Here is a 13,687-nt window from a genome sequence, read left to right as displayed (position 1 = left end):
TTCGAATGTTAACGAATAAACTGACACATTTTTGTAAAATAATTTTCCACATACTTGCACGCATTGCCATAATCTGTTTTAATTCAAATTGAGCAATCAATAATGTTCTAAGAACTTATTTGCAAACTAGAGTAAACACGAGAGTATGTTTTGACTAAGAAATAATCATCATACTTAAGGAATGGAAATTTCTTTCATTTCATCTGTTAAAATTTCCATGCATGTCTTATTTTGAAGTATTTTAATCATTATAAACCTTAAAAAAGAGTGCTTTCGAAGGCGAAAATTATAACGAAAAAATCATTTATTATAAAGTGCATACATTTAACGATCAATTAGGCATAGGGTGATACCGACGGATCTTTTTCCATCCTTTCAGTAGTTCAGTGCTTAGAAATCCATATGCTACTGGCAATGCGGAGATTTATGAATAAATAGCAGAAAGTGATATAAATTACTCTTACACGCAATGTCTTTGTCATCCTATCATTAATAAATGGAAAGATAAGCGTGATGTCTCAGTTCATATCGATTTGGGAAGTAAAAACTTTTAAAGATATAGCTCTTCCATTTCTACTGCTCTTTGCAAACTCGCTTTCGGACAAGGAAAGAATGATTTGAGTATCGAATAACCATTTATCTTTAAATAAGAGACATAAAAATGATCATGGAACAAGATATCTTGTTAATCACATTCTTGGTTGTTAAGATGCCTTACGCTCTGTTTATCTTTTATTGCCTCGACAGTAATATACGTTGCAGTTAATGTTGTTGTTGTTTCTTATGGCACTTGCCACGGACAAGCCCGCTGTTCGAAGACAGCCGATTTAAGCCTGAGGGGGGGGGGCGTCTTTTGTTTTTATAGTAGCACCAACTAGGGCCAAGAGTACGACTTAGCTATTCACGCATCACTCATTCGCTTGCACAACCCCTTTTTACAGGGGGCACATTCACACATCTCACAGATAGAACAACGGAAGAACAACCATGCCCAAACCGGGACTCGAATCCCGGACGCACAGATCACGGGGAAGAAGCGCTACCCCTATGCCAGGAAGCCGGCTACTGTTAGTCTTTTACACGGCAACATATCTCTCGTTACAGGCGATTAAAATAAACAAAGCATAAAACAAATAAGAGAAATATATGACACCTGTAAAGATAGAGTACTTGACTATGAATTTTTGAGATTTTTTATTTTTTTGTTTTTCAAGATGCGAAGTATGCAAAAAGAAAGTATTGTAATCATCAAAATATTCAAAATCATGATTTCTAGGTATTTTCACATTTCAGACCGCACTGAATTCGAAAAACACATTTTTATAAGCATATAGTACGCTATTGAACGCAATGCCTCAAAAATATGTTGAGCGAGACGACTGAAGTTTAATATATGGTCATTAAATATCAAAATTGCAGATTTTGATTTGATCGCATTGTGCGCAATATTGATTCAAAGGAGATCTGTCTGACTGTTTGAGTATAAGTGAGCTTAATAACTACAAAATGTGAAAAACTAGATACATGAAATTTGCTACGTTGATTTATCGTTTCTATTGAAGATTCGTATCGAAATTAGAAACGAATCTTCAATAGATAATCAAGAGGATGATCATGTGTTGGTCCTTACTTTTTCATGCATTTAAACGTGATAACTCAAAAATATAACTGATGAAAGAAATTTTATTCACAGATTAGGCATCTAAAATATAGATTCTGACTAACTTTTGAATCGAATCTTTCAAAGCGTTGACTTTCCTATCAGCATGTGATTTCTCATTCATGCGAATGCGATCATTCAAAAACACAATGACTTGACAGAATGGAATTTGATATGAAATCATTTTTGGCTTCTATCAAACAGAAAAAAAGTCGTCAAAAATACAAATTCAATTTTCTGGTACTTGTATGTTAATCGCCAAATGATGCTAGCTTGTTTGAGTAGACAAAAGATTAATTCCAAAGTTTTGTCTTTCGTAACTATTGCTCGCTAATGACATGAAGTTAATACACAATTCCGATTTCCTTTGTTATACGATGAAGCAAACAACTCTCACCTTTGCAGCAACACCTTTATTATTTTTATATATTTATATTATTTGCAAGAATGCTTCTGGGAGACCACTTCCACAATTTTTAAAAATCTAAACAGCATTTTAATTTAATGCTGATAATTAATTCTACCAGATTATAATTGTTTTCATTAGGTTAAGTGTTTTATCAACTATTAACATACAGGAATTAAGGATATGCTTTATTATTAGATATAATTCAATTGTTACTTGCAAGTTTGGAAATTCATTAAAAATGCAAGTTATTCTTAATATTATCTTCTGATTAATCACTGCATTCTGTGACAAGAGAATATGACTGCATGATACATCTAAATATAATTTATATAATATGATAGATACAAAGTAAATGCACAAAATTCATGAATATTTTATTGATTTCCCATTTATAGAGTTTCTAAGGTTTCGTTTTTCTATGTACAAAAGAAAGACATGCTATGTTCTGGGTTCTTGTTTTTTAAAAAAGAAACAGGCACACTTACAAACTAACCAATGTTTTTTGAATTTATATTCAAATAATAACATATTCTTAAACACTTCAAAATTAACTTCCAATGCCAACTTCAGGGGAATTAACTTCCAATATCAAATGCAATATCCTTATGTACATATTTTATTGAAATAAGATAATTGAATGTGAAACAATTATTATTTTTTACCTTTATGTTTCCCAACTTACACACACACACACACACACACACACACACACACACACAGCTGATTCAGTATGATATATCACGAACAATTGCTCTATTATAAAAAAATAAAAACAATTATTTTAAATATTACAATAAGGTAATGAATGAAATATTTTTAAAAAGTAAATAAAGCTAAACCTGTATTTTAAAATTATGAAAATCGACTTATTCATGTACTGATAGAAATAATTTTTTTATCAAAAAGACTTGGAATAACAAATCTATGAAAGATAATACTTTATACCACGCCTCTTATTTATCTGTTCAATAATATTCTCCCAAAAATTTATTAATTTGTTATCTTTTAATGAAACAATTATCAAATATTTTATACATGATGAAGTTGTTCTTCTAAACACTGATGACTATCGCTTATTTTCCTTTTCCTATTGTAATTTTATTTTCTTCCAGAGTATATCTGTCAGTGTGTCTGTTCTCACTCTGACCTTCATCTCCATTGACCGCTGGTATGCTATATGTCATCCACTAAGCTTCAAGAGCACAGCAGCTCGTGCCAAAACGAACATCCTTCTCATCTGGTTGGTGTCCATTCTAGTGGTCCTCCCTGAAGCTATAGTTTTGGACACCAGAAAGCACCCCATTCCGCTGGATACCATCTACCTCACAGATTGCACTTACACATGGAGTGAAAGCAGCACCAGGATCTATCAGTTGTTCCTGCTATTCTTCTTGTATGTCGTCCCGTTTTTGTTGATGGCCGTAGCTTATTATCAGATTGCTAGAGTACTGTGGAACAAAAACATACCAGGATCATCGGAAACCAATCATCATCCAAGTCGTACCAGTAAGAATATTTGTTACTACATAAACCAACAGTTATTTCTATTCGCAGCTAAAAAGATAAATGTAGCACAAAACAATAATGTATAGCAACATTAGGAAATAACTTATCAAAGTTTGTTTTTTAAAAAATAATGGCAGATAATCTTTCTTTTTCTGTCTAAAAGATTTGAGATGTCAAGTCTATGAATGGTAATAGTTAATACCACATCTCATTATTTTATGTTCAATAACATTCTCCTGAACATCATTAATTCATTTTCTATTAGCAAAAACGGTTTTCATATATTGTATACATAATGAAGATCTTCTTTGAAGCAATGATAATTATCGCTTATTGTCAGATTGCTAGAGTATTATAGAACGAAATCATACCAGGATCATAGGAAACCAATCATCATTTAACTTGTACGAGTAAGAATATTTGTTACTGCATAAAACAACAATCATTTTTATTTGCAACTAAACAGCTAAATGTAACCCAAAACAATAATGTATAGCAGTATCAGGAAATAAGTTAGTAAAGTTTTCTCTTTAAAAGATAATGGCAGATAAACAATCTTTCACGATAATTAAGGGCCTCGGTGGCTTGGTGGTAAGGTCACGGCGCATGAACGTAGGGTTTCAGGTTCGAGACCCGATTTCACCGAAGAATCGTAGTGTAAGGAGGTCTGTTGCACGTTAAATCCGTCAGGGCCAAACGTCCTCCCGCTGGTGTGGTGTGGTATTGAGAGGGGAGGGTGCCAGCTCATGTGTAGTCCTCGTCATCTGGCCGCGGTTCAAATTTTCATTTCCGTCCTAAAATAGCCCTGGTGTAGCTTTACAACGGGACGTTAATATAACTAAAATTTAAACTTCACGATAATCAAACATATAACTTTGAAGTAAATAATTTTATTACGTCTTGAAAGCGCGTGCATTAAATCATTTTTCGTCATTATTTCTTCCATTACTGATATTTTCATATCTGAACTTTTTCCAGTGCTTTTTTAAAGAATCCACGCCAGTAAAACTAAATTTTCCACAGCATTTTTTTTGTTTTTTTTGTTTTAAGTTTATAAGTTCATTTCAGCTCTCGCCGCTAAAGGTTCATTTATGAAATAAATGTTGTGTCAGGTCAAGATTATATAACTTAGGTCGCTGTGTAACTCAAAGCCACCTTGATCTACTAGCTCAGTGTGGCATCACTAATATGTAATCATCTTCCAAGATCGTGAAGCGATAAAATCCCAGGACATAAAAATATTCTAGGCTAGTAATCCCGCTTCGTTTATTTCGATTTGTACGGCGTAGTTTTCAGAGAGTACTCGGAGGAATCAAAGCATTTATGATCTTATCTACTGGCAAAAAACTATCCATCATGGCCCTTTCTTATAGCAGAAACCACAGCTCCTGATTATCAGCATGGAGATAATGAGATAATGAGCTGAAACTTCTGCTTTCTGATTCCATTCAATGAACTGTGTTTTCAGGACAGTTGTCATAATTGTAGAAATAATGTTGAAAATAATTTAAAATTTATATTTTCATGTAGTAATAATTTTATTATTACGATATTAAATTATTATTGTAGGTAAAAAAACTGTATTGTCAAATTTTGAAATGTTGCTTACTTTCAGAAAACAAGTTTGATGATTTTAGTTAAAATAATAATTGGAAATATAATATATACTTCTCAAAATGCCATTTTTTATTACAAAATATTCATTAACTTAAATCTATAATCACAAAATCACAAAAGCTGGAAAAGTATAAGAATATAATTGATAAGACATAAAAAATATCTAAATCTGCCATTGTTTATGATTATATTTGAAATCTACTCAACCGGCTTTACTTATGTAACAGAATAAACAAAAACATAACTTAAAAGAAATCAGAAAACACTTTTTAGAAAGCATTATATTATAACGAAATCTGATACACAATACATTATTTTCTTGCCATTTAAAAAATCAGCAACAATTTTTTAACTAAAATGAATGCTGAATGACTTTTAATAAAAATTTTTGTTCTGATTTACGAAATGTCTTAATTTTTTATGTTGGCGGTATAGTTCGTTGTACATAAAAAAATTTTCTTTTAACATTCCTTATCTAAAATATATTCAATTTTATGAATGTTTTTTTTTAATTTTAATCAACCAATTATTCATTAATAAATTAAATCATTTATAAATTCAAAAAAATATTTCCTTAATTCTCTTGCCATCTCTAGCTTTACAAAAAATTATTTTATCACAAGTTTTATGAAAAAACATCTTTGTTTCGTAACAGAGAAGAAATGAATGGTACTTCAGAATTTTAATGATAGACTTGAGATTTCATTTCAGCTGTTTCAAAGCCAAACGGTAAAAATGGAGCCACAGTTCGACTTATTCAGGCCAATCCGAGCTGTGAAGGTCAAATCCAATCCAGGCGAAAGGCCGCCAAAATGCTCATCGCTGTCGTGGTCATTTTTGGGCTCTGTTATTTGCCGGTACATCTCATCAATGCTCTGAGGTAAGAACATGACGCTCACTTCTGTATCATTTGATATCTTCTTTTGTAGCGGGAGGGAAAGCAAACGATCTATTAAGGTTTCGCATAGCGAACACGTAACGAATTTTACCTCGAAGCATCAAATTAAATAACTCAATTACTTATCTTTTTTGGTATCATCCGCAAAATGCCACGGTCTTGTTTTCTCTTTATAAATTTTAAATTGGATTTCTATCCAAAATTTATTAAAAAATCGAATTTAAATTATTTTTAAAGCCTTAAGAAAGCTAATATGTGTTTCAGTGATGACAAAACATTTGAAATATATTCTACAAGTTGCTTTAAAATCAACTTATTTAATTTAACTTTATTTTTGGTTAAAAAATGAAGGCTATATGTAAAAAATCAGTATGTAATAGAAATTTCAAAAATATTTGTTTACCTAAGGGCATTTTTCAGTTTGACTTATTTAATATACATGTTATTTTTTAATATACTGATTTATATATTAGTAATAGGATTATTGTTAAATTTTAAATCCATGTGCTTTATTACAGTTTCTGTATGTAGCACTACCCGAACTCTCATTCGCTGATTAATTCACGACACCCTGGGATGGTAATCAATGGCTTAAATTACAGTTACCACATCATTTCTAAAAATATATATATCTACGAAGAACAACGTTTGCTTTAATTCTGCAAATATGTATTTATCTACTTATATTTAAAATAATACATGCATTTCGTGAAAATATGAAATACTTTTAAGGAAAGTAAAATATGGCCTCAAATCTTGATTCCTTTACGTTTTTTACGTTTAAGGCAATGGTTATTTGTCAAATTTAAGCCTCCTTTATCTTCGCTGATTTACAAATAATTTTAATCAACTTGTATTGACTTATAACGGTTTCGTATGAATTTCGTATTAAGAATACAAAGAAATTCTTCTTTAATTCTATATTGGTATCGAATCTATTTAAAATAAAAATTCAATAAATTCAAAAGCACATATCTTTTGTTTATTAAATCCATGAATAATGGCACTCACTAGCGCATGTAAAAAAATGTTGTCGCAAGCAAAATATAATTTAAAAAAATAATTCATTATTCTTAAGAAATAATGTGCTTTTGAATTTATTTTGTTTTTATTTTCAATAGATTCGATTCTTATATAGAATTAATTCTTACATAGAAAGATTTCTTCGTATTCATAATGCGCATCTTCATTCTGGTTTTAAGTAACCATCTTTTATATAACGATATAAAAGGTGGCTTTGTTCTTAAAAGGTAACGAAAAGCAAAACAAAAAGAAAAACCTCACGATGAGATAAAGATTAGATATTGATTAAATACGCAATAAGGAAGAAAACACGTTAAACTTTTGAAGTTTTCTGACCAAATTTTGCATGTTGTTGCCATTAAAATTTTCTATTACTTAAATTTTATTCACTAGACTGTTTCTCTTCAAACTATTAAATTTTGGTCCACATACGTTTAATCATTTTTAAAATTAGAAGTTTTATATTTTTATTTCGTAGAAATTTTATTATTTATTTATTCTTTTATTAATATGACAATATATTATTTAGAACAAAATGTCTAGAAACCTAAATGAAATTTTTGCTTCTATAAGGAGAAGTAATTGTTCAGTCTTTGCATAAATTGAATTAAATCTAAATGTTTTACGAAGAAATAATAAAAGAATAATAATCAAATTCCTGCATTAATTTCAGAAACTTTCTTGAAGCAATGAATGAAATATATTTTTAGAATCCAAATGCAATAACATACATGAATAAAATCCTTTAATATGCTTCTGAAATCGAGAAAGGATATAATTTATAAATTTATATAAAAACTAGTAGTATTAAACATTGTAGATTTCTTGAAATTTCATTCATTAAAGTTTTATTTCCAGAATTAACTAGAGAAAAATTTAATAGGTTTTTCTTTCTTTGATTTTCATACAAATTACCACAGAATTGTTCACATAATGATGCAAAAGTGTATCAGATACATTCTTCTATAAAAAAGTTCATGTATTGCAATGTGAGTTGAAAAACTTTTTTTTCAAAATCGTTTATTTATGGGAAACAAAGAAAAAAACACTTGCTTTTAATTGCTCTCCTAATTTAATTCATTATCACATTTAAAAACTGGCTTTCTGTATATTACACGCGAAGCAATGCCGCTGCTAGTTAATAACTTTTTTTTTATTTCATCCACTTTCCCAATTCTTTAATTAGCTATGTTAAAATCTAATTTGCAACTATTCATTTACATGAACACAATGTAACAGTTTTAATTTCAATTGCAAAAAAGAAACAACAGAATAAATATCTTAAATGTCATGTAGCAAGACTGAATTGCTGCCTTTCACGCAAACTTGAAAGCTGCAACGCAAAGTTTTCATTAAATAGCATAAAATTACTTACATGTGCTGTATTATTTGTGGAAAAACGGTAATGATCTTGATAGTTCTAATTTATTTTTATGTTATTTTATAATGACATCATTTCCTAAAAAAGAAATCTTGGCGATATCTTTACTTTAGTCAACTTCGTTAGATTATATGAGGTATTTTATTTATTAAATACAAAATGGTGGAATTTTACTAAATATTTTATTTGTAATCATTGTACTTGATATTTTTAACTAATATATATAAAAAAAAGGAATTTTTGTTTGTTCAGATTTTATTCACTGTCTTACTGTTCAACTGATTGCAATATAACTTTGGCAATTTATTGCTTGCATTTTGCGCCAAGGTTTTAAACATAATAAAATTATTAGTATTTATTATTAGTACTGAAGACTGAAAAGAATGTTTTCTACCCTAAAGCACTTGAATAATAAAGTCAAAAAATAGAATAAATGTTATTTATACTTCTTCTCTATATATCATTCAGTTTCAATGACTGTATTCATTGTTGACAAGAAAATACATATCATTCATTCTATCATTCCTAATTAAAAAGATAGCTATTTCAAATTTCAAACGATATTTTCAAAATTATTTCTTCTGAAGCAGCAACGCGCGGGGTAAAAACTAGTTTTCTATAATTTAAACTTCAGACTAATACTTTTCAAACTATGCCATTAGAATTTCTTAAGGTGCTTGATAGTTTTAAAACAGAAATTGCTCACATTTCTGAGACTTAATGAACAAAGAATGAATGCATAACCTATCAGTTCGTTAGATAATTAGGTTTTCAAATTTGTTTTTGTCTCAGTTAGTTTAGGAAATTAGTTTTCCACTTTTTTGTTTGGCGTAGGTGTGTTTTCTCTTATTGTAATTAATCTAATTATTTCATTTATTCTTTAACACTCCATTCGGGACAATGAATTTATTTCAAACACTTGCCAACTGAATATTTAACCTCGTTAACCTGATATTTACTAAAAATAAAAGCTTTTCAGCTCAGAATTTAAGTAAATATCTTCAGGTTTTTCATAGAACCTAATTATCTTCAGGATATATGAAAAACCTGAAGACATTTACTTAAATCCTTAACGGAGAAGCTTTTATTTTTAGTAAGCAGATATTAAAGACTTGAAGAAGTAGAAGTCTGATACTTTATAAACAAAAACAATAATGTAAGTAGACTCTTCATCTAATGCTGAGTAGTATGTTTTTTCAGTAAATATTTCTATAATATATCAAAGTTACATTGCTCAATATATCTCCCATTCTCCGTCCTTGTAAATTATATTCTGTCTGTTCCTATACTACGCCCAAAACAACCAGATCTTTGTATTATTTTAAAATAAACTGTCTCATTTTATATGCAGATACACGATTGGTCTTCCCCAGAATTCAGCTACGACTGTCGTTTCCCTCATCTCCCACTGGCTCTGCTATGCCAATAGCTCCATCAATCCCATCATCTACAATTTCATGAACGGTGAGTTAAATTCCCCTCCATTTTTTCTTTCCTGTTCGAAAATGGACGATCATGCAGATTATAGGTTCTCCAAACTTTGCTGGATGATGGATTGGACTTCACTGACATATCATGATAAAAGGCTGACATCTTTCAGAGCTCAGCGATTTTTGATGAGAGTGTGAGATGATCCGAGTGAGTTTCCTCTAAATTGAAGATATGAAAGGGGATTTCTGAATATTCGATCAGGTGGTTTTTTTATAGACTGCTTAAAGAGGCTTTATTTATCTTTTAAATTTCATCGAACATTTTCCGCCTATTTTTTAACCCTATCTAGGGCCGTGGGAAGTAGGCTTCCCACCAAATTTATCAATATTTGTATGAAATTATGTAGTTTAGTATAAGTTCTGACACATTTTTTTTTTAGAAAGACAGAAACTTAGATGCTTCAGTTCTTTATCTCACACAAAATGATGTGTCTTGATTTGTTACTTAATTATTAATATAACCAAATGAATTAATTAATGTAATTTAATTTATCTAATAAGCTAAATGAATCCCTTTTCTTATTCTAATTTCAAGTCTAAAAATATTTTAACATAATATGACTAGAAAAAAAAATGACCCTTTAAAGGGTTAAATTAGGATTTATGAAGAAGCTAATAAAATTTTATTTCAGAAAATTCTCAAATTTTTTCATTTTGTGCATTTTTAAAAATTTGTATTCAAAACAAATGAATTTTAGTCAGAAAAATAATTGAGTCAGAAAAAAAAATCAGAGGAAGAGATTATGTAAACGAAAAATAAATAAATAAATAAAATACTGATAATTTGGTAAGTGAGCCACAGATTTTAAAACAATTTAGTGAAAATTAATAAATAAAAGTTGGTCCAACTTATTTTCTTTATTTTAAAAATGCACAAAAAAATATTTTTGTCATTAGCATTCCCTTGTTAGCACAAGATATTACACGATATTCTCATAATATTGTTGGATGTTCAATATCGGCTAGATATTGAACAATATGAACATTTTGTGCTAATTGAATCAAAATCGACTGCTGAAATTATTTTAATATTTATCTTTTGTGAACAAGAGGTTCCAGAAAAACCATCTCTACTAGCACAAAATGCCTACTGATATTGTTTTCGATGTCTTCACGATATTTGAAGAATTCATAATAAAGATATACAAATTACTTTTTTATTGAAAGGGGCTTATTTGTAATGAAGGAGCTATTTTATGAAGTAGAAAGGCATCCTACTATTGTAAAAAGACATTTGCTTGATAGTGCACCAATACTTATTGCATATTCAGGAGCTTTTTCCTTCAATCCATACATTAACTTTGAGCAATCAAACTCACAAGTCTTCATCACCAATAATGTCTCAATTGAATGAGGAGATTTTTTTTGCCATAAAGTTCCTAAGCATTTAGTAGGACTTGTATACAAGGGATGATATATATGGTCATTTTTTCGAAAATCCATGCCTTTCATCCAGGAATCAATCATTACGAATCACAATTGGTATATTCTCTGAAACATATGCAATTTTTGCAGTTTATTTGATATGATGGCTTTGGATTGGTTAGTTTGTGATTGATTCATTATTGTTTGTTCATGAGTCATTCTTTGACAATGCTGCAAAAGACGTGTAATAAGATTTTTATCATTTAAAGTAAATTTTAATCTAAATGATTAAAAATTTGTAAAACAGTTTATGTAGCTGATGAAATAATGACACCTTAAATGATAGCCAGTATAAAATTTTGAAAAAAACAATAAAGGTTAATCAAATTGTTGAATTAATCCAATGTACCTTAGAAAAGTAAGAAAAGTTAACGCATAACTAATTATTGTCGAAGGATTAATTAAAGTTGTTTCAAAATTATGTAGGCAGTTAAAGTTATAAAATGGACACTGTACCGTAATACGGAAAACAGATAGCTTTTGATCACAATGGCAGCACAAAAATAGAGGGAAGTGGCTGTTTACCTTGTATAAAGTGCCGATGCATAAATCTAATACGATAAATACACACATGAATTAAGACAGTCTCATTAGTTCTGTAATAGAATTCGAACGCCAACAGATGTATAACCGAATAAATTGTCTGTAATTCATTCTCCATTTCATTGAGTTCGGCTGTTTTGAATAAAACAGCTTGATTTTAACTAATAAGATTGAAGATTTTTTTAAAGACTTCATGAGGGTATGGACGTATTATGATAATCAGATGCCTATTTAGTTGTCTCATCAGTTTCTACCTTTCACTCCTTCCTACATGTTATAATTAATAGCAAAATGAAATTTTAAACCTTGAAAAAGGAGTCTGTAATAGAGCTCTGAATCTTTCAAAACCATTGGATGATTCTGAGGTTTCATTGATTTGAGTGATTTACAAACATTCAATGAATCAATGTGGTTGATGCAAGGTTTGATGCTTGATTCCTCAAGATCTGTTTGAAGTGTTATTTAATGCAATTTGAATCACATCAATTTGTGTGGTAAATATGAAACTTAAATGTTGTCATAAAAATTTATCCTGAGAAATATATGAAAATGAAATATTAGGTGACGTTTTTGATCCATCAATGAAGGCGAAAGCAAAATTTTGAGATAGTGTGAACCAAGTTCAAAATACCAGATCCTGGCAAATGAAATTTGCCCAGATCTGAGAAAGCTTGCAACAGTAAGCAAAAATAAAATCATTGGATTGAAAGAAAAACCAGAAAAATTGTTTGTAGAGACACATTTAAATTCTTCAAGTTTAATCCTAATAAAATCATCATTATAAAAATGGTAGAAGTATGTAATTTTCTAATTGCCTATATATGAATTTAAAAAACGATAACCAAAAACATAATTAAATTGATAAATATTTTTAATCAAGAGTTATACATTACCTACTCTGGATTATTATTTCATATTTGTTTTCGGTTTTTGACCATATCTAACTTCAGGATTCTTTTTGTCTTGAATGTCTAGACCATTCGGACTACTATATGTTATCAGATGTTTCAATAGTAAAATTACTTTTTCTTTACTGTAATTTCAAAAATCTATCAAATATATATATATGTTTATAGTAAATATTTAAGATTAATTTTTTTTTTAAATTCTTATTAGTATTTAATTGTTTTCTTACATTATTTGTTCATGTTAAAAAATTTGTAAGATCATATTTCTTTAAAATGAAACTTATTTTCCAGGAAAATTTCGCAAAGAGTTCAGAAACTTCTTATGTTGCGAGTGCTGCAGAAAATCGTACAGTAGCCGCCGTGGCGAAAATATGACTGGCACCAGATACAGATTCACCACCTCCGTCACCCAAATGGAGAACATCAATCTGACCACAATTGAAAGAACTTAAATTATGTTCTAAGACCAGAAGATTATGATAAATCTTAATAGCTTCTGGTCATTTTGATTAATAGGAAGATCTCTAGGGAATAGATTTATAATAATTTATTACGATTTTTAAAAATTGACCAATTATATCTTTTAATTCTTTATATTTTAGAATGGACATTTTTGCAATCGTAAAAGAACTTTGCCGACCACTATTATTATATGAATGTCATTTCCTAAATGAATCATACTTCCCGAGAGTTATATGAACTGGTTAACTGATAGTTTACAATAAAATCAACCTTTGTACAACTCAACATTCTGTTTGACCAATCCCCATACTATAATTGAATACCTTATTGAAAAAGAGAAATGAAGAATCCGGGAATATGCAAGA

General features: G+C 29.5%; 1 protein-coding gene across 1 annotated transcript in view; it reads left to right on the top strand.

The window, feature by feature from the left end:
- LOC129963959 (orexin receptor type 2-like) overlaps positions 1-13,383 on the top strand; it is a 259,135-nt gene extending 245,752 nt beyond the window's left edge. The window contains exons 3-6 of the mRNA XM_056078589.1: positions 3,182-3,575; positions 5,904-6,072; positions 9,846-9,958; positions 13,152-13,383. Coding sequence (XP_055934564.1) covers positions 3,182-3,575; positions 5,904-6,072; positions 9,846-9,958; positions 13,152-13,312 — 837 coding nt within the window. The 3' untranslated portion in view covers positions 13,313-13,383. The remainder of the gene's footprint in view (positions 1-3,181; positions 3,576-5,903; positions 6,073-9,845; positions 9,959-13,151) is intronic.
- The last annotated feature ends 304 nt before the right edge of the window (positions 13,384-13,687 follow it).

The sequence above is a fragment of the Argiope bruennichi genome, chromosome 3 (assembly GCF_947563725.1).
Source record: "Argiope bruennichi chromosome 3, qqArgBrue1.1, whole genome shotgun sequence".
In the NCBI taxonomy this organism is placed as follows: Eukaryota; Metazoa; Arthropoda; class Arachnida; order Araneae; family Araneidae; genus Argiope; species Argiope bruennichi.
This window is presented reverse-complemented; position numbering and strand designations above follow the sequence as displayed.